The sequence below is a fragment of the Battus philenor genome, unplaced genomic scaffold (genome assembly GCF_028537555.1).
Source record: "Battus philenor isolate CCGP_79_NKW_IND1 unplaced genomic scaffold, ilBatPhil1.0.hap1 SCAF_23, whole genome shotgun sequence".
In the NCBI taxonomy this organism is placed as follows: domain Eukaryota; kingdom Metazoa; phylum Arthropoda; class Insecta; order Lepidoptera; family Papilionidae; genus Battus; species Battus philenor.
In genome coordinates, this window is record NW_027181686.1 from 8,157,799 (window position 1) to 8,176,847 (window position 19,049).

At 38.5% G+C, this 19,049-nt stretch overlaps 1 protein-coding gene across 1 annotated transcript; it reads right to left on the minus strand.

Annotated features, from left to right (window-relative positions):
• Positions 1 to 912: 912 nt before the first annotated feature.
• On the minus strand, positions 913 to 17,334 carry Rbp (RIM-binding protein). Its single transcript, XM_068767580.1, has 20 exons — positions 17,131 to 17,334; positions 15,891 to 16,089; positions 14,223 to 15,137; positions 14,025 to 14,145; positions 13,760 to 13,937; positions 13,473 to 13,605; positions 12,862 to 13,076; positions 12,501 to 12,704; positions 12,237 to 12,431; positions 11,446 to 11,640; positions 11,025 to 11,276; positions 10,036 to 10,095; positions 9,018 to 9,110; positions 8,049 to 8,264; positions 7,171 to 7,389; positions 6,169 to 6,396; positions 4,052 to 4,214; positions 3,738 to 3,917; positions 2,381 to 2,454; positions 913 to 1,272 (listed from the first exon to the last, which is right to left on the minus strand). The coding sequence occupies exons 1-20, from the start codon at positions 17,332 to 17,334 to the stop codon at positions 967 to 969; spliced, it is 4,350 nt and encodes a 1,449-aa protein (XP_068623681.1). The 3' UTR covers positions 913 to 966.
• Positions 17,335 to 19,049: the final 1,715 nt, after the last annotated feature.

Genomic DNA, 19,049 nt, shown 5'->3' on the forward strand with positions numbered 1-19,049 from the left:
CGTTAATAAGAGATCAGATTCCACTACTTGGCCTCCCTATGAAGAATATTGCTATTGAACAAATTATAAATAGTTCGGAACTCGAACGTCTATTTGATGCAATGACTCTGCTATATTTATACGAATGACAAAGATGTTATCACGTCTACTATCACAGAATATTATTATTTCGAGTTATCTTTGGGAGCATACAATTTTAGTGTGCTTATAGTTTAAAGCAAATGATAATTTCAATGGATTGGTCACAATTACGAGACTACGAGTCTTTAAATTGAGCCTTTAATGTGCTTATTTTTATTGCAGTTTAATAAACAGTGATTGGATGTTTATTAAAAATCGGATACCGCGGCAGTACATCCTAAACATATACAGTACATCTTTAGTTAATACTAAAGTTTTTCTTGTCTCATATTAACCTCAACAGAGGAAAAAATGAGAGATCGATTAATATATAGAACATTACAAACTTTCAATAATACATCATATACGCTTTTAACATTTGAAAATGTTTGCACTTACTCGGTTCTTAAGAAGGAACATCTAGCAACCAACAACACATAAACTATTTCATATAACAACATGGTGACCTTAACGCAAACCACTCTCCTACACGTAAATAAACAGTACAAGATTATGCAAACATTTTACATGTCAATCATTATTATCTAATCTAACAGATGAGAACAGGCCCAAGACAGAAAATTTAAATTAAATCTATACTCGGGTGTTGACACTCCAACGGTGCGGACTACCGGGACTGCACGTACATTTGAATATTCACTAAACTGTGCGTGTATTGATTTTTTTATTTACATCTCTTATACATACGCTCGTAACGGTATAACTTGTAGAAAACCCGAATCGCCTCAGCAGCAACAGAACCATTCGGAAACGAAAGGGAAATGTCGGAGGAGTCGCACTTAGTTCGCGAGGTCATCGCGATTGGGGCCCCCGGAGGCGCCGACATTATTTGCCTCCGAGGCCGAACTTCATGAAGATAAGTTCCTTGCCTTTACTGAGGATGTCGCCGCCGGGTGCGGTCATCTCGGTGAACTTCTGCATGAGGTTCGGCTGCGAGGTGGGGGGCTGTGTTGTGGGGGGTTGCGGTGGTGGAACGACGGCGGGGCCGGGTCGGCGCGCGGGGGAGGGCTGTGGCGCTGCGACGGGCGCGGCGGGCGTGCCCGGGGACTGCGCCGTGGGAGTGCTCGCGTTACCAGCGCTCGTGCGCGCGATCGAGCTCGCCTGCGCGCTCGCCGCGCCTCTCGCCCTCGCCTGCTGCTGCAAACCTTCCTGCGCCCCCAATTCTGTTACACTTACTCCATCCATTCAAACTCGATCTCTATACGTGCACTTACACATCAAAATAATCGACGTGACTTAAAGATGTCTCACATATTTAGTTACACTTTTATAACGTATAGAAATCGAAATATTGTAATTGATGGAGTTCATAAAATGCAGGAGATCACTAAAATCACTCGTTGCTACATCTAACGATATGAAGGTCAATAGATAGTTTAATGATTTAATCTAGAAAATTCAACGCAAAATCACACCTTGTCCCAACATGGTCATTAATTTTTTTTTGGTCAAAATATTTAAAAATTAAATTTACCCGGGTAGTTAAAAGTGCTAAATTGTAATTAAAACATATCATTTGAAGTAATATTAAAAATCTAATCTTATTCTAGTTATAAGTATTATAAAAGTTTTATTAAATTGTGCATAAATTTGTTCACACAATACTGTGCATAGCATTTGAATCACAATTGCATGCATGCGTACGAGAATCATGCACTCCCATGCGTCGCCAAACAAAGCAAGACAGAGAAGGTAGTATATGGATAGCATATAAATAGTAACGTTTTAAACACAATTCGAGTTACAAAAGATAATCACACTCACATACCTTCTAACAAAGTAACGTAAAAAGTGACGATAAGAAGAAAACGTAAGCACAAGTTCTGACTGTACCCGCTTGTACTTGACCATATTTAAAGGTCGGCAGCGGCATGTAATGGTGAATGGACTATGGTATTAAATGTTAGTGAAGCATACGCCAGTGTCGATATGTACCCGTATGTATCTCTTAGTTTCCTATAGGCATAACAGCTAATGATATGTGTAACAAAAATGATTCAAATAATTAGTCTGTCCCATTATTTATTTTGACTGCACCGACGCCGTAGTGACATTGCAACGGGCATAGTTACAACAAAAACAAAATAAGAAAAAAATGAAGAAAATCCAAGAGTGAAAAATAATAAAAGAATCTATATGAAGTGAATGACAGTCGAACGAAATAGATACTAATATCGTTGCATAGAATATTTGAAACAGTATTGTCGTGGGTCAATTATAAAAGGTAATCATTTTTTACCTGAGAATTCGCCTGTTCTGGATTACTGGCGCATGTGTTGTGGTCTAACTGAGAAGGGGGAAGAGGGCAGGCATCTAGCAAACAGACAATACACACAACATATATAGTGACCAAAAACTGCTTGAATCTTGGATCACACGTCACGAGCACCGTGCTACGTGCTTTCCTATGTTGCGTGTATTTCATCAGATCAGCCTACCCCGTACTAACGTGAGAATTACCAGCGTGATAAAGAAGATAATATAGAACACTAACAGAAACCAAAAACAAAAATAAACAGGAAAGATAATTAACACAGACAAATAAAACAAAATCGGCTCTGAAATTTTACAGCATTATCGTATTTCTTGACGTCTTATTGCTTGACCTCAGTGGAATCCTTTGTAACATGTCTGCGAGATTCATTTTAAACTTGGGGCGATGTCGGTGACAGTGTAATCCAAGATAGTGTTATCAGCAAAGTGTACACCAAGAGTCTTTGTGCTCCGTAGATTGCAACCGGACTCGCTTTCATTTCAAACAATAAGCTTTTAACTTCAAATTTAAAGCAATTCACCAAATTATTGTAACCCGTAATTTATATTCTGATTTTAATTACTGAAATAGAAATAATGTGAACATGTAATTACATAGAAGATTAGACAAAAGGAGTAAAATATTAATAGATAAAAAAAGTTTTTGTTTTTTATTCGATTGAATTGAAGTTAAAAGTTACTTGAACCAAAGAGCGCCAATCCAATGTGATTTTTTGTATAATGTCCAGTAGATAAATGTTCTTCGCATCTCGCGCGAGTCCCGTCACAACCACAACACCGTGTACAAGAAAGATGACAGAGTATACCAGAGCGAAAATGCGAGCGTTTCTCAGTAGTCACATAGCAAGTCCAAGGTGCAAACATGAAACACTCAAAGCTCTCAGTGATCCGTGCCGAATCTGACTCGGCCGGACGATAGACGCGTTTCCAATTATCGTATCTTCGACAACTAACAATTATTTTTACTATGACAGCGAATATCGAAAAGCCTCTACAAGGATGTTAGACGGAACTAAATATTTGTTCTTAAATGTACATTTAAAAGACACTTCAACAAGAATAATTATTTTACAATAATAGATATTATTATCCAACTAATTTACCAACATATTATTTTTAACTTTTTTAAAGTTTTAGTTATATAACTACAAAGATAATAATGTAAATAATTTATTGTAAGTATTTTTTAAAAACCTTCTTACATTAATAAATTTAACCAATATAAAATTGTATAAGCTTCTTGCAACCTGTGATCTCATCTAGCATCCCTGTAGCATTATCGGCGCTACACATTACAGTACATCGAGAGCAAATAGGCGAACCTGTCTTGCGGTGGTGATTGCGAGGCGCGGGGGCGACGTTGTCGCGAGGCGGGGGCGGAGGGCCTCGTGCCCCCGGCCCGGGTCCACCCCCACGCCCTCGCCCTCCGCCCGGCACCTGCGGAGCAGGACCAGGCCCGACTCCTCTCCCACTGGCCATACCAGCCACACCTGGAGCTACACCTAAACAAACACGATTATTTTATATTATTTTCTTACTTTCAGGAAGAAAGGTTATACAAAAGCCCCCGTACATTTCAATAAATATACGAAAGTAATATATTATTAATATAGTGTCGCTAAGAAGGGAAGCAAACCTTGACTGGTGTGTCCCGGTGGCCCGTATTGCTCGTTGGCTTCAGTGAGAAAGTTGCTCGGCACTAGCCCCCGCATACCGTCGATCTCTGCCATATAGAACCCATCGTCGTCCATCTCGCCGTACACATGGATGATTTGACCCGTTTGGAAGCTAAGCTCCGCCTGAAAATAATCGTATAACCTCAATATGACAATAAAATTTTTATTGCGTGATATAAATTACATATGATATTCCTACTTCTTTCTGTATACCCACAAAATTTTTGACAATATAATAAATATTATAAATATTATAATAATATAAATATAAATAATATAATAAATATATCTTTAAAAACCAAAAACTCTTCAAATTATTTGAGAAAATAAACGTATTTGCTTTGTTCTGTAACTACAGTCAGTTCACGATAAATATGATGTTTCGTAAATAATTAAATCGTTTTTAACTAGTCTTTGCATTCGAAAGCATGCCATGTCATCTGATCACTGTGAAATTTGCTTTTTTAACGCGATTCAACTATAGTTGATACACTTGAACCTTATCACGTTATCGTCCAATTGCTACGACAACATAATTCAAGGGAAAAGAAAGTAATCTTCTTGTTGACAGACGACAGACTTCGAGTAATTTTGAGTAAAGTGCAACTAAGCGCAGGTTGACAAACCACGCCGTGTATAAATAAATATGTAACTTTTACCAAAATAAACATTCCGTAGAAGCACTCTGTATGAAAGTTCTATGCGGCTTCTTTTGCATATTAGTCTTTCATATCAAACAGGATAGAGAACCTTTCTCTACTCCTAAGGACAAGGAGTAGAGACTATGAATATTTCAATAACTACATTACTTTAGTGTCTAAAATTTACTTAGTCTTGCCATAAATTTTGTTGCAAACAAAAAAAAAACAATTTATCTATTGTACGTAATTACTATTAATAATGTATAAAACTTATTCCAAGTGTTGTCCTTTGGCTGCAATACCGTCTTTTTAACGTTGAGGGCAGTTATCAACAGTAGCACGCACTTTCTTTTTATGGGAAAATTATTTACTGCCAATCGTATGGATTGTTTTACACTCTCTAATTTATTATGGCATTTAGAGCAAACCTTACTCTCCAAAACTGTCCATAAATCATATAAATAACCCGGCACCGCGTGTTGCTAAAAGGCCCATTCTAGTCTATTGAACATGATGTTGATAAGAGGCTTAACTATCTTCTCAAGAATGGTATATTGATACACTTGTGCCGATTGTTTGATACCCCTTTTAGAAAAATATGGCTCAGTCCCTCCTTCATACCTAACAACCCGCCAAACCATCACTGAAGTCGGATTGTACCCATGTTGTACTCTATTGACTAATTGATGAACTTCTTCAGAGCTCTCGGCATAGATATTGTCATATTGTTTGTTACAATATTGTTCTATAGTAAAAATTTTCTCGTTCGAAAACAGATTTTTCTGTGACCCCTTTTGCATACCGCTTAAGTAGTTGTTTTGAATGTACCACCATATTCTCTTTTAAATTAGCAACTAAAAAAACCTGCGCGTTTCTTATAGACTGCGAGCCCTAAGTCATCCATTTAAAATCGTGGCACTGTTCTAGGTGTTGTCTGTATCTCCCGAGATAAAATCTTTTTCTTTCGGACAGGATTTCTCAGATTTGTTCCTTTGCTGATTTGATCACCTTTTTCGCACAAACACTAAGTGAATGGAATGGAATGAATCTTTTTCTTTCACTAAAAAAGGTTTCATTGTACCCATTAATAACCCAGTACACAAACATTTGACATATACCAAGTATAGGAGGATTCTAAAAATTGTATTTGGTACCATAAACAATGTATTACAGTCACAGCGATTCAATTCTCCTTTATTATTTCATTTAATTATTACAAAAGTTTTTACAATGGATTGGCGCGAAAATAAGAAAACACGATATAGACTGATATAAAAATGACAGATTCCAATTAAAAAGTAATATTTGGTATATTTTTAATTATGACAAAACTTATGGCAACGGTAAGTATTACAATTATGTAATATTATGATCTAAGTTTAGTTAAGTTTTTAAAAAAATAGTAATTAAAAATTTTATGAAGGTGAGGGACTTACATCAGCATCGACGTTCGGACTGAGTTCCTGGGGATCATAGTCGTACAAAGCTACCATGCGGCGCACGGGCTGGTTTGCGTAGGCGTCGGTCCAACGGTCGCGAGGTTTCGCTATCTGGCCTGTGGCCTCCTGCTCCGAAACCTCAACGACCATATTGTGAGGGACATATCCACGCCTTCCTCTGCACTCGCCCCAGTAAAAACCATCCGCGTCCTTATCGCCCCAAACCTATGAAATAAATTATATCACGTTGACCAATTTCATAACATTTTAAGGCACTACGCACTACATTTGCTTCAACAATACATCGATGTTGATTATGATTAGAAATGAGATAGCACTATTCATTGTCATAATAAATTCTTTTTAATAATAAAATTTGTACACACTATTATCATATGGTTTAGAAATAGTGACTACAAAATTATTAACATCAAGTAATAGACGTACTAGATGTAATACTTAGTATCATCGGTTGATAGTTGTGCGTATATCAAAAGACATTTTTTCATCGTCATCATCATCATTTCTGCCATAGGACCGGTAGGGGGCGGTCTGCATTCAGTCTCTTCCAATGACCTTAATAAACAAAACTATGTCAAGCGCCAATGTCATGCCCGCCCCAATATTAGTTACGAGCTCTATTTTTGAAGTTGTTTACTCGTACCTTGTACGAAGAATTAAATTAAATAAGACCAACATCGAAAGAGCTCAATCGCCCAATCCAACTCGTTTTGGCAACGAGCAAGAAGCTACAAAATATCTTCTAGTTCAGTGCACAGTCGTCCAACGAGCCATAGAGAGGGCTATGCTCAGGATTTCTCACCAAAATCGAATTAAGAATATGGAGATCCGCAAAAGAACTAAAGTAACTGACATTTCCCAGCTGATGGCCGCTACTTGTGTACGGAGCGTGTACCGGTATGGAGTAGACCAAACTAGCCGTTATTTTTTTATGATATTAATATAATTTGTACCAAAAAATTATAGGAAAATTCTAACCTTAATAGTGTCTCCTTCGCTGAATGGTAATTCCTCATCACAGCTTTCAGGATTAGGGCTCATAGTGGCCGGATCATAATCAAATAAAGCGATGAAGTAGCGACTCCTCTTGGATTGAGGATGGCCTTGTGCGGCCTGTCGGGGGCCCGGCGGAGGCCCCCGTGGGCCTGGAGGCGGCCCTCCACGTGGTCCGTACGGAACACCGCCCTGCTGACCCACCTATTGTAAACAATCATTTTAACCGGATACCGCCCCAAAACTTTCATAATTGAACGGAGTTATGCAATAAAGACTCAACCCACATCCCTGCCGCGTAATGACAGGGGTTTATAGATTAACTAAAAGAACCCCTATTACTTATTAATAACTAATATGAAAAGAACCTAGTTTTGGATAAGCAAGCTTCTTAAAAATACGAGTGACTATTTTATACGGTCTAACTGCAATGTTGCTAATTATTGTTTACGCTGATTCTTATGAAATGGAGTTTAATTTTCTAAACGCCTATCATGGAATGGTATATCAATAATTGTAGTTAAATTTAGAGCGCGAGTCAATTTTATCAAATTTTACAAGAAATTTTACATTGAAATTATACAAGATTCTGCTATGGGCTCTTTCTTTGTTCATGATACATTTTAACAAACTTTGTTGGTATGTTCTTGTTTGCATAACTACGCCTAATCATAAAATAAAATAGATGCAAAATTTATATGTTACAGAAAAATGTGTTGCAAGGTCTTTACAAAGCATAAAATTATCTAAAGTAGATATGATATAGATTTAACATAAATTTAAAACAAGGTATGTAATGTATTCAGTTATGTAAAACTGGAGTCAAACGTACAAATCACGCACTTATTAAGGGCAATATGAACCTGATGGGGGTTAGGAGGGCGGCCCCTTTCGTGGTGGTTTCTCGGGGGTGGGTTCTGGTACTGCTGCGGTTGGCCGGGGTATTGGGTCGGCTGGTTACTTGGGAATTGGCCGGCCTGTTGATAGGGGGGTTGCTGCGTGCCATGGTAGGCTGGTGTACTCGGGTACGGCGGTCCCGAAGGCTGCTGCGACGCTTGGGTTGGTTGGGACGGTTGCTGCTGACGTCCGTACGAACCAACACATTAATAAGGTTAGATTTTTCTATTACAAAGCCAACAGCAATTTAACCAAGCTTGTAGCCAATATTGTCGTCATAGTTATTATGCAATCGTAAGCAATAAACATTACCTTCTTCTCGAACATTCAATTTAGACATTCTTGTTACTCTATTTTGAACCCCATGCACAACGAAAGCTAGCGTGCAGCATTTAGACTTGAAACCACATTTGTTTATGAATGTATAACAGCCATTGTCCGAGACGGGCCCATAGTTTTTTCAAATGTAGATATAAACGATAAAACAATTTAAAACAAATTTATTACCAGACGTAGCTCCATTTTAAAGATCCTTATAAAAGAGAGAGGACGAGTGTGTGAGAGTTGTCATTTTGAGTAAAGGAGTTGAAGCCAAGACAACATGCAGGAACACGGACACACTCTGCGCATGCTCAGGTGAAATGAGTCTGTGTCGAGTAAACTGTGAGAATGTTCCGAGTCATTCTATAACCTATATATCGACGCAAATGGCAACTGCATCGTACCTAAGTTATAGGACCTGCCTGGTGTGGGGGGCGTGTATTGGTGTGGTGTAGATCAAACATCAGAAAGGCGAGTGAAGATGAGAACACAAACAACGGAATAGTGGTAAACTCGTGTTTTGAAAACTCCGTACAAATCGAAAGAGACAGAGCGTAGTGAAAAGTGCCAGCACATGGAGAGCACATCGATGACAGTTAGGAGAGAACCCAGACCTGCGGGCGGCGTCGCGTCGCCTCTTCCTGCTCGCAACCCAACTGCTCCGTGGCGCCCTCTTTAGTGATTTCGATGGCCGGTATCCCCGATTGCTGATAGTACCACATAGTCATTCAAAATTTTAACACAAAACATCATACTAACTAGACACAACAAAATGAAATTGAAGATGGGAATGTTGAAGAGATGGTCTGTGACGAAACAAATGGTGATTGAAGTGAATTATTATTCAGACATTACACGGTTGAAGCGTGAACAGGTACATACGAAGCGTTGAAGTTTATATTGAAGTGTCTATGAGGCACATACATTGCAGAAGTCGCAACAGTTGTACATAAAGAAGAGGCTAAGAAGAGAGACGGAAGCCGTTGTGTACAGGAAAGGTAAAGAAAATACAGATTTTAAATGCAGAATTACTTTTGTATATACGGAATCCGGTTATCGATTGATGTAATAATATAATGGTGTGTTGACAATATCATGTTTGTTCAATGATTCATGATGTAAAAGTAACAGTGACAAACCATTGTCTTCTCTATGAAGTTGTATTACCTTAAAGATTGTAAATGAAATAAATCCACACAAAAGGTTCTCCTAAACACTAGCGCTACTTTCTTCGTAATATTTGAGCTAAGTAATATATTTTCAATAAATTTTAAAACTAAGAGTCGTTACCTTATATGACGACTTTTAAAAAAGTATTAAAATATCAACTAACACCTACTTTGTCTCTAAGCTTATCATTTTTCTCTACATTTATATAAACAAAAAGCTTAACCAAAATTAAATGTTTTTATTATGGTATATATTTTCACTACAATAATTTCAATGAGTGTATCATTACTATAAGAAAACGGGCACTCTGTGTAAATAGATTGTAAAACAAGATATGGAAGGAAACAACTAATGACAAACTAAAACACTCTCAAAAAATAAAAAAAACAATAGTGTGTTCACAAAATTTTAAAAAAAATTCAAAACAAAAAAAAATATTAAAAACGTGTTAAAATTCCTTACCGAAGGGGTTATTTTGTCGAATATACTCTTTAGAAGACCTGTGCCGAATCCACTCGTTTGCTATGGAAAGGTGTATAACAGTTATGTGAGAGAACGAGGTAAGGTTAGAATTTGGAATGAATATAAGATGATCTGGAGGAGGATTTTGTCTGTGTCACAAAGTACAAGCTCTTTATATGTTCTAGTATACGAAGGTAAAGTAAGGTGTAGATTGTTCAGATAACGGCCAATAGCACTAGAGACTACGGGTCTACTCGCAAGCGGAATGCATTTAATTTGAATCGCCAGACCTCAGTGCAGCTAGTCAGTGGCGAGTGATCGTCGCGTGAACCGGTTCGCAAATATCTACTGGACAGTACGAGACGCCAGCGACGGAACGACAGGAGAAAGTATAAAGAGTGCAGTTTGCAACACCGAATGAAGCGTCGCACGCGATTCGTCTCCACTATCGGCCAAGTTTAATGACAAATATTAATCCAATTGAAATTGTTAATTTTATTAAGCAATATATACACAACAAATCGCATACGACACCAGAGAGCATATGACACAATTGTAATGATAGCAAAAACAGACGAATCAACATAGTATTAATCAAAAATTAAATAAGCTCATACTTGATCGTATGTAAAATCCAATGATACAAGAAAATGAAGAAGTTCACACAAATTTTACAACATTGATTTGCAAACTAAAAGTACACAAAGTGCTGTGCCAAAACGACGTTACAGAATGGGTTAAAATAAAAATTTATTTTTACGACACGGGAAAACGGTGGGAAAAAATCTCAAGTAAGCGAAATTTAAAAATTGCCGTTTTATATAAAATTATGATAACAGATAGAGGTCTTAACAATTTATTAGATTGAATTTTCTTTTTTTACTATATTTTGACTTCTACAAATTAGGACAGCATAAAATCTGCCCTGGGTGTAAGTAAGGATACGCTAGAATTGGAACGTCAAAAATATTTAAGAAATGAATGATCACCTGAGCTGCATGTTGATCATGCCGATTTGCAGTTGGGAATATTTCCTTATCGGAAAGGTTTTCGTCGTGCTCTATAACCTGCTGTTGCTGTTGGTACGCTTGTGGCCTCTGCTGCCCACGGTACCCGGGTGTGGGTTGATTGAGCATCGGTGCTCCACGGGGCATCCTCGAAGCCACTCCCCTGAGAACAGCTGGTGGAATCGGTGTAGGTGCACTGTCACTGGATTGGCTGTCACGAGATTTTGTACGCACCTGAAAGTAAAATAAAAATAAATTGCATATTCTCATAAGATGGTACAGATTTGAGAATCTAGATCTTGTGCAAATACAGCGATGCATTAGTTCCTCAGACACGTTACTAAGCGCAATATATTGAAAGGTAGCGCTCGAAAAGCCTACTGAAGCTCCGTACGATACTCACAGTGACACACTTTGGATTGAGGCCAATGAGTTTGCCAATGTCGATGAGAGCGTGGTCACCGGTCGGTGAATCAACGTCGGTGACTTTCTTCCCGTCGGCGTACACTGCGTATCCGGTGACGGGTCCGGACGCAGGAGGTCGGAGTACGGGCTGCCATGTCACAAGGAGTGTCCCGTCCTGGGGCCCCGCTTCCACCTGCGACACCGCACCAATCACCACCAACAATCCAGCCAAATTACTAAGGCCAATTGGTTTAAACTGTGACCACTTTCAAGCATATTAATAGATCACAATAGGGATGAATTACATCACAAAGGTGGGAAAGGCTAACTTAATAAGGTGAGTATCACTATGAGTCATTATCAATTTGTCCTGCGCTGGATTTATGGTTGCGATTGACGCGACTAGATCGAGATTGTCGTCCGTGCCGCGTGCTCGGGGTTGTGATATTACTTCGAAGGGGACGGGGTTGCATGTCCAGTGATAAAATAAATATGTATGTATAATCATAATCATCACACACTTCGTGAGCGTTAGAAAGCTATTTTAAGTGCGTGTGCAATGAATTTAACTATCGATTAGACTCGGGAAGCGGATTTTAACCATAAAAATTAAAATTATATACATAAGGAAGTTAACAATGTCAGTTATCGAATGTAATGGATAGGTACATATAATTTTTAAGTTTCATATTTCAGCGAGCCGGGGGTGTGATTGTAAAGTGTAAAGATATAGTTCAAAAGCATGCTTTATCACCTCATGCGAGTTAAGTTAAAGTTAGAATCAAGTACCATAATCTCGTTAGGCGGGTCCGGTAGACCTTTCGGCAGAGTTCGAAAATCGGTGTATGCCCCAGGGGCTTCTTCAATCGGTATCCCTGGTGGACCAGCTCTTAAATGCTTGGCTCTCACTGTCACCCGATATTGCGTACTTGGTGAGAGGCCTGTGATGGTATGACGGTATATACCTGGTTTCACCGTTCTAACCTACAAATTTTAAATATTGTGATAAAGTTTACAAATAACAAAATAAATCGAAAAATATTAGTTTCTTACTTCAACGTTATTAACACAGACAACGTGTTGGTGGTTAGAGTTCGCCGGCAACCAGGAGATCACGGCTTGAGAGCAGGTGACACCGCTGGCCCTGACGCAGGTCGGGCCCATATTGCCGGTGTCGCGGCCGATCACCATCGTGCAAGCTGCGTCGCGCGACGTGCGACGAGTTGCGGTCACCGAGCGCACGCTTATTCGATGTGGCTTAAAATGATTTCGACCGCTTTTTATGACCTCCAGGTGTGCAAATATACATAATTACCAAAATTATACTTCATCTAAAAGTCAAAACTAAGTAAAATAAGAGCTAAGAGGAAAACAATACCAAACTAATAACTTTGGTAATCTAAATAACACTTACTCGATTGGCATCTACTCCTTCAACCAAAGCGCGGGTTCGTTCTGAGGCTTTCACGGTTGTTTTCAGGACCCCGTCGACGTACACGTGATAGCTTTCGATGTTGGCCTGTTGTACCCCCTCCGGCGCCGTCCACCCGATCAGCACCGACTTGTTGAGCTGCCTCTCGAGTGTGAGCTGCCTCGGAGCAGGTACTAGCGACGAGAAAAACAGCTCGGCTGTTGAGGTTCGAGGGCAGATCGCGAAAGGGAGTGCAGCCAGGCAGGCGAAGTGCGTGTGATTACGAAGAAGCGTGCGGCGAAGTCCATTTGTTACGGGAAAGGACGGATGGGACGGGATAAAGGTTCAGCTATAGATCTATATTTCTACGTAAAATTGGCGCGTCACTGGTTTAAACTTGTTAGCGAATGTGTTATTTAAATTATAAGAGCGCAATTAGGATATAAACATGCAAATTTAAATGAATATTTCACTAAAATAAATTGACAAATATAATTTAGATATATCTAAGACGAAAAGGTAAAAGTAGCTGTGTATCATGAACTAATTATTAATTGATTAAGTGGATTTCTAGGTATATGTTAATTAAATTATATAAACGAAATTATATTTACCGTTATCGTCATCTTCCGGTCCTTCGCTAATGTCAGCCATTTCACTGAGACGAGCGACGTCCCTGCTTAAAGACAAGTCACTAATAGCGGTGGTGGCAGTCTCGTCCGTGTCGCGCAACGTCGCGAGCACTGCCTGAAAAGGCGCCTAATTATTGAAATAGAGCAATCTGATTTCAAAGTCGATATGATTAAAAATATTATGTTAATTGTAGATATAAATAAAATCCGTATAAGGCATGAGACTTTATAGGATTCCCAAAATACCTTAGTGCATAGATTAAATATACCTGATGAAATTCTAATAAATCATCTCCGACCAGCCTTTGGACAAAATTAGCCGGTACAAAGCCACGACGTCCATCAAGCATTTCAGCTTCAAGCACGGAAGCATTGGGATCTGGCGGACCCCACACCAGCAAGTAATCACCAGCGTTAAGCGACAATTCACCGTCTGCACTTTCAATACTAGAACAATAACTGTTCAATTAACATTTTCAGTTTTAAAGACAGCTGAGGGATATTCAGTTAGATATAAGGTATCTTTTTACTTACTCCGGAGGGTCATACGAAAAACGCGCAATGTACACACAGCAGCGACCTTTCCCTGGAATATCTAACATATCTACTTGAGTCTCAGTTTGTCCTCCACCATTCATAAAATGAGTGTTGCGAACTGCAATACGAAAAAGTGTATAAACATATGTTAGCAACAGAATCATAAAAGTAATTTATTTTGAACAACATATTAACCATCAATATCCAATCCAGAATTAGGCATCATTCTCTGTAATCCTCTTTGATTTCGATCGTGACTAAATCCTGGTTCTAGTCCACCAAGTCTATCAGTTCCAAATTGGCTATCTAGTCCTAAATTCCACGTTGGTTGATGTGGAGTTACTGGAGTTGCTACTCTAACTATATTTGTAGGGTTAGTTCCATATCTACCTAAGCCAAGATCGATCTCGTCCAATGGTTTCAATTTGATATTCATTGAGTTTCCCGGTAGCCCACCGGTGAGCAAAGGATTTGTATAAGTACCGGCCCCTGTGCCATACGGACCAGTTGCCGTTAGGCTTGTATTAAGTGCGCCAAGCTGGGCGCCGGTGGCTAAATTTGTAATATTTCCAATTCCTCCGGTGAGAGAAGATTGCATTCCCATAGTATGAGAAATCGCTCCAGGCAAAGTCGTCGGCACGGTATTTAAACAGCTCGTTAGACCCGATCCAGCCATTGTTCCTGTCAAAGTTGGCCCAGTAAGTGTGCCGCCCAAAGTCATAGCCGAAACATTACCAGTAATATTCTGAAGGTTGCTTTGCAAACCAGCCAGAGTACTAGAGATCTGGCTTATACTATTGACGAGAGGGGCGGTGACCGGGTTAGTGAACGTGACTTGATGAGTGTTGGACAAACCGTACGTATTAGTGGAGTAGGAGGGTAGAGGGTTAGAGTAAGAAGCAGGATTATGTGCACTCATGGAGTATGCGACAGAATTAGAGCTCGGTGCGGTAAACTGTCCAGTAGCATGTAGCGACGACAACGTGGGCATTGTGTTGCTCTGGCATATCGCTACGTGGCCAGTCGTACTCGTGTACGAATGTGGCAAGGGCGAAGGTGTCGGCGAATGAAACTCTCCCAGTGCTTGGTTGGATCCGCTCGATTGCATACCTGTCAATATACATTTTACGATTACAATGATACAGAAGGTTACTTGAAACATTTTAATAAATGTAAAAAAAGATAAATTAATTAACCGTACACTTTTTTTAAAATGGCTCACGCTGCTCCCCAAGTGGCATTTGCAGATTCTGCGGATTCCACATGGCAGTGCACAATGGAGCTTAAAACCTATTTAAAGCTAGCGAAGCGCGATGGCTCACTGTGGAACCTCGGCTCAGGCCGCTACGTGTTACAATTTCACCGGATTAGAATTTAATCTATCTAAATAAAATGTTTGGTCAAATACTGCTTAGCACAAAACTGGAGAACCATTCGACCAATTCAGTATTATTTTTTAATTTTTATTAAAGTTTATGATGGGTCCATAAGATGAGAAAGAAAGGAAGAAAATTGTAAATACAACGCTTTTCTTAACAGTAGCTCCTAGCTGTTGAACATTGGACAAATTGTCGTTAACGCTTTTTTAGCATTTAATTACAAAAACCAAAAAAAGACGTTAAGACGTAATTAAAAAAAAACACTGTACCATAAACGCACAAAATACAATGAATACAATATATATAAAATATAGTAGCATTATTACTAGTCTGGTAAATTATAGTTGTTTGCTTAGTTTGACATAAAGTAATAAGTAGAGCGATTATTAAATATTTTTTGTTAATAGGAAATATGTCAGCAAAGCAATTCTTGCATATATAAATGTTAAAAAAGTATCATTTCTCTTCCAATCTCGTAATTTACCATGCGTTGTGGATCTGGTATGCTCCAGTTCTGCCAGGATTCTGTTATCTTGCTCGATTTTAGCCATGATGCGCTCTATCTCGGAGGCAGGCTGTCCCGCTTGCGTGGACCACGTGGCCGATGTAGACGCGCCTCGTGCACGCAGTGCAGAGGACAATTCCAGTTGCAATTCCTCACAACGCACTGTCTCTAACGCGGCCTATGAACATCAATATCACAATCAGTTTTCTTATAATTACATAATATTAATCAATGCTATTTATAGTATCATTTGAAATTCAAATTTAATAGATTAACGTATTCCAAAGTCATACTTGTTTTTTATGCACACACAAAAAAAAAATTACAATAGAGCAAACGAAATCAAAGTATGAGTCCTGCCGTTTTACAAGTATAATTCATTTCAATTTGAATAGTTTTATATTACAATTTCCTTTTGATAATTTTATCATCATCAATTAGAGAGAATTGTTATCATATTGGTATTCCTGTTTTTTAACCTACACCACAAGTGGAATAGATGTGAAGCAGTGTTTTTTTAGTTCCATGCGCAAATAATAAACACAAAATATATTAGGCAGTGGTAGCCCGATGATACACACCGTCACATATAACTTACACTTTATCTATTAATTATTGCTATTTATATGCCATTAATACTTGGAAGCAGACAAATTAGTTTCCAGGGGATGGGCAGGAGCGTCCTTTGCTTTCAATAACACTACACTGCGAGCGCCAAACCGCCGGCCAAATGTGGCGATTATGGTTTATCCCCCATAAATATATTTAGAAGAGGTATATGCCTTACAATAGGCTTACAATGCATCTAAGGTCCAAAACAATGAAAACAACGACGCAAATATTAATACTTTTTATAATAGATTAAGCGTACCCTTGCATAAATATGATTAAAGGTAAAGTCAGAAGCCAACTACCAAATGAAAATTGAGTACCGTATTAGAAATTTATAAAAAGACATAAGCCATATTTATTCAAACTTGTTGTGCCATAGTGTTTATTTTATGCCATAATGTTTATTTTGAAAAGTGTTGTGAAAAAACACCTCTTATGTGTGAATAAATATATTATTTAATGTTGACGCAAAAAATCGTCGAAATTTTGTAAAATGGAAATTTTGAATTTTCCGAATCAAAAGGTTGCCGCACCTACACCAAAGATGTTTGAACATTACCTTGCAAGTATGTTCCTACAAAATGCATAAATGGATAAATGAAAGTACTTTTTTCTCGAGCTCCCGAACGCGGGACTGCAGTTGCTCGACGTTGTGCGCGTCAAGCGGCGAGTGTTGGGCTGCTCGTAGCTGCGACAGCGCGTCGGCGTGTGCTCGTTCTGCGTCGGCACGAGCTCTCTCCGCATCTCGCAGCCTCCTCGACAGCGCGTCCGAGTCCCCCACGCCGCCCGGCAGGCTGCCGTAACCGCTCATCGTCTGTCCAACAAAGTAAACACTTAATTCACAGTGGTCACTTTCTACAACTTCATTAAAAATAGATGTCAAATTCAAATCCAAAAATTATTCACTCAACATACGATCGACTATACATCTCCTGTTGACATCAAGTTGAGTATACCATTTGTTCCGAAAAAATGCTTCAAACCAAAGAAAAACAGGCAAAAGTAACTCAGGACTTTTGCCTGTTTTTCATTCTGTGTTTGGCATTCTTTAAAATATTTTTAATATTATTTAATTTAATAAATGTTGAAATAGCCTGAAAGCGAACACTTCCCCAGGTATGTTATCGTCTATGGAGTCATTTACGGTATGCTTACCCTTGAAAAACAAACGTTTTTTAACATTTTTTTTAGTACCGATAGAAGCTGTCTGTACAATTTCTAGGATCATATTGTATAAGCGTATATAGATTGTCCAAAGAAAGATATGATAACTTGATGAAATCATGTCTATGCAACAAAAAAAAGGATTTGCTTCTGATGTAAAAGCCTTAAAGTTTTTTTTCCCACAAATGCTGGCAAAAACTAATATAGTAGTAATACTGACTTATTTGATAACCTAGACATTGCACATGACTGCATGACATCTTTTTTCATCGTGTTACCTTAATAAGCTATAATCCTGGCCCTGTATTCATCATCATATCAGCCGATAGACGCCCACTGCAAAGCATAGGCCACCCCCAAAGATCGGCATGATGACTGGTCTAGCGCAGCCCGTATCCAGCGACTACCCGCGACCATGTCTATATCATCTACCTTCTCGTGATCGCCACTCGAGAATCTTTCGGTCCCAACGACCGAAGTTATATTACATTACTAATACCTACTAATATTAAGTAGTATTTATTAATAGTCATAGTTAAGCATAAAGATAAAATAATTCTAAATAACAAGTATTTTGTATAACCTTTAAAATAATATTTTAATTGTGAATACACAAGCACTTGGCTGTAGTGAAGTAAGAAAATATAATTATGTACAAGTTAAGTATTTCGCGTGACAACAAAATTGAAAAAAAAAATTATGAACAAAACCCATTAAAATTCGTTTGAAAATAATTGCCGCAATCGTAGCACTATTATAATCATGAGGGTCTGTTCAAAAAGTATCGACAATTTTACGGTTTCGGGCATTTCCATGACTCGCTGAGCAACTGTGAGCTTGGCAAAGGGGCCTGGAGACAGTGTTTCACTGCAGTAAGTCATCTAACCCATCGACTTAAAAAAGTAATTTTTTTTTAATTTGGATTGTAAAATTAAGTTAGTACGGCGATCGAGAACTTACAGTTAGTAAAAATTTTACAGTTTATGATACACCCATAGTTAACGACTGGCTATTGTATTTTGTAAATAAACATGTTAAAATATAAAATAATTAATAGTAACATACATCGGTGGCGTGCACCATCGTCTTGAGTCACGAAGGGTTATTGGACAAGAAGGTGTTTCGAAATTTCACGAACGCTGTCCAGCCGAATCAAAATATAGTAAAAAATAGTAGATAAATAAATTAATAGTTAAATGCATCATAAATATATAAAATAGTGCACGCTGATAAATCAAGCTTCAATGTTGAAATAAAATAAGCTTCAAGTTATTGGATGTAACTAATCCGTAACCGTCCTAAGTAGGAAAAGCTTACCAAAGTGGAAATTTCGAGAACTTGACGTCTTCATAAGATACATTA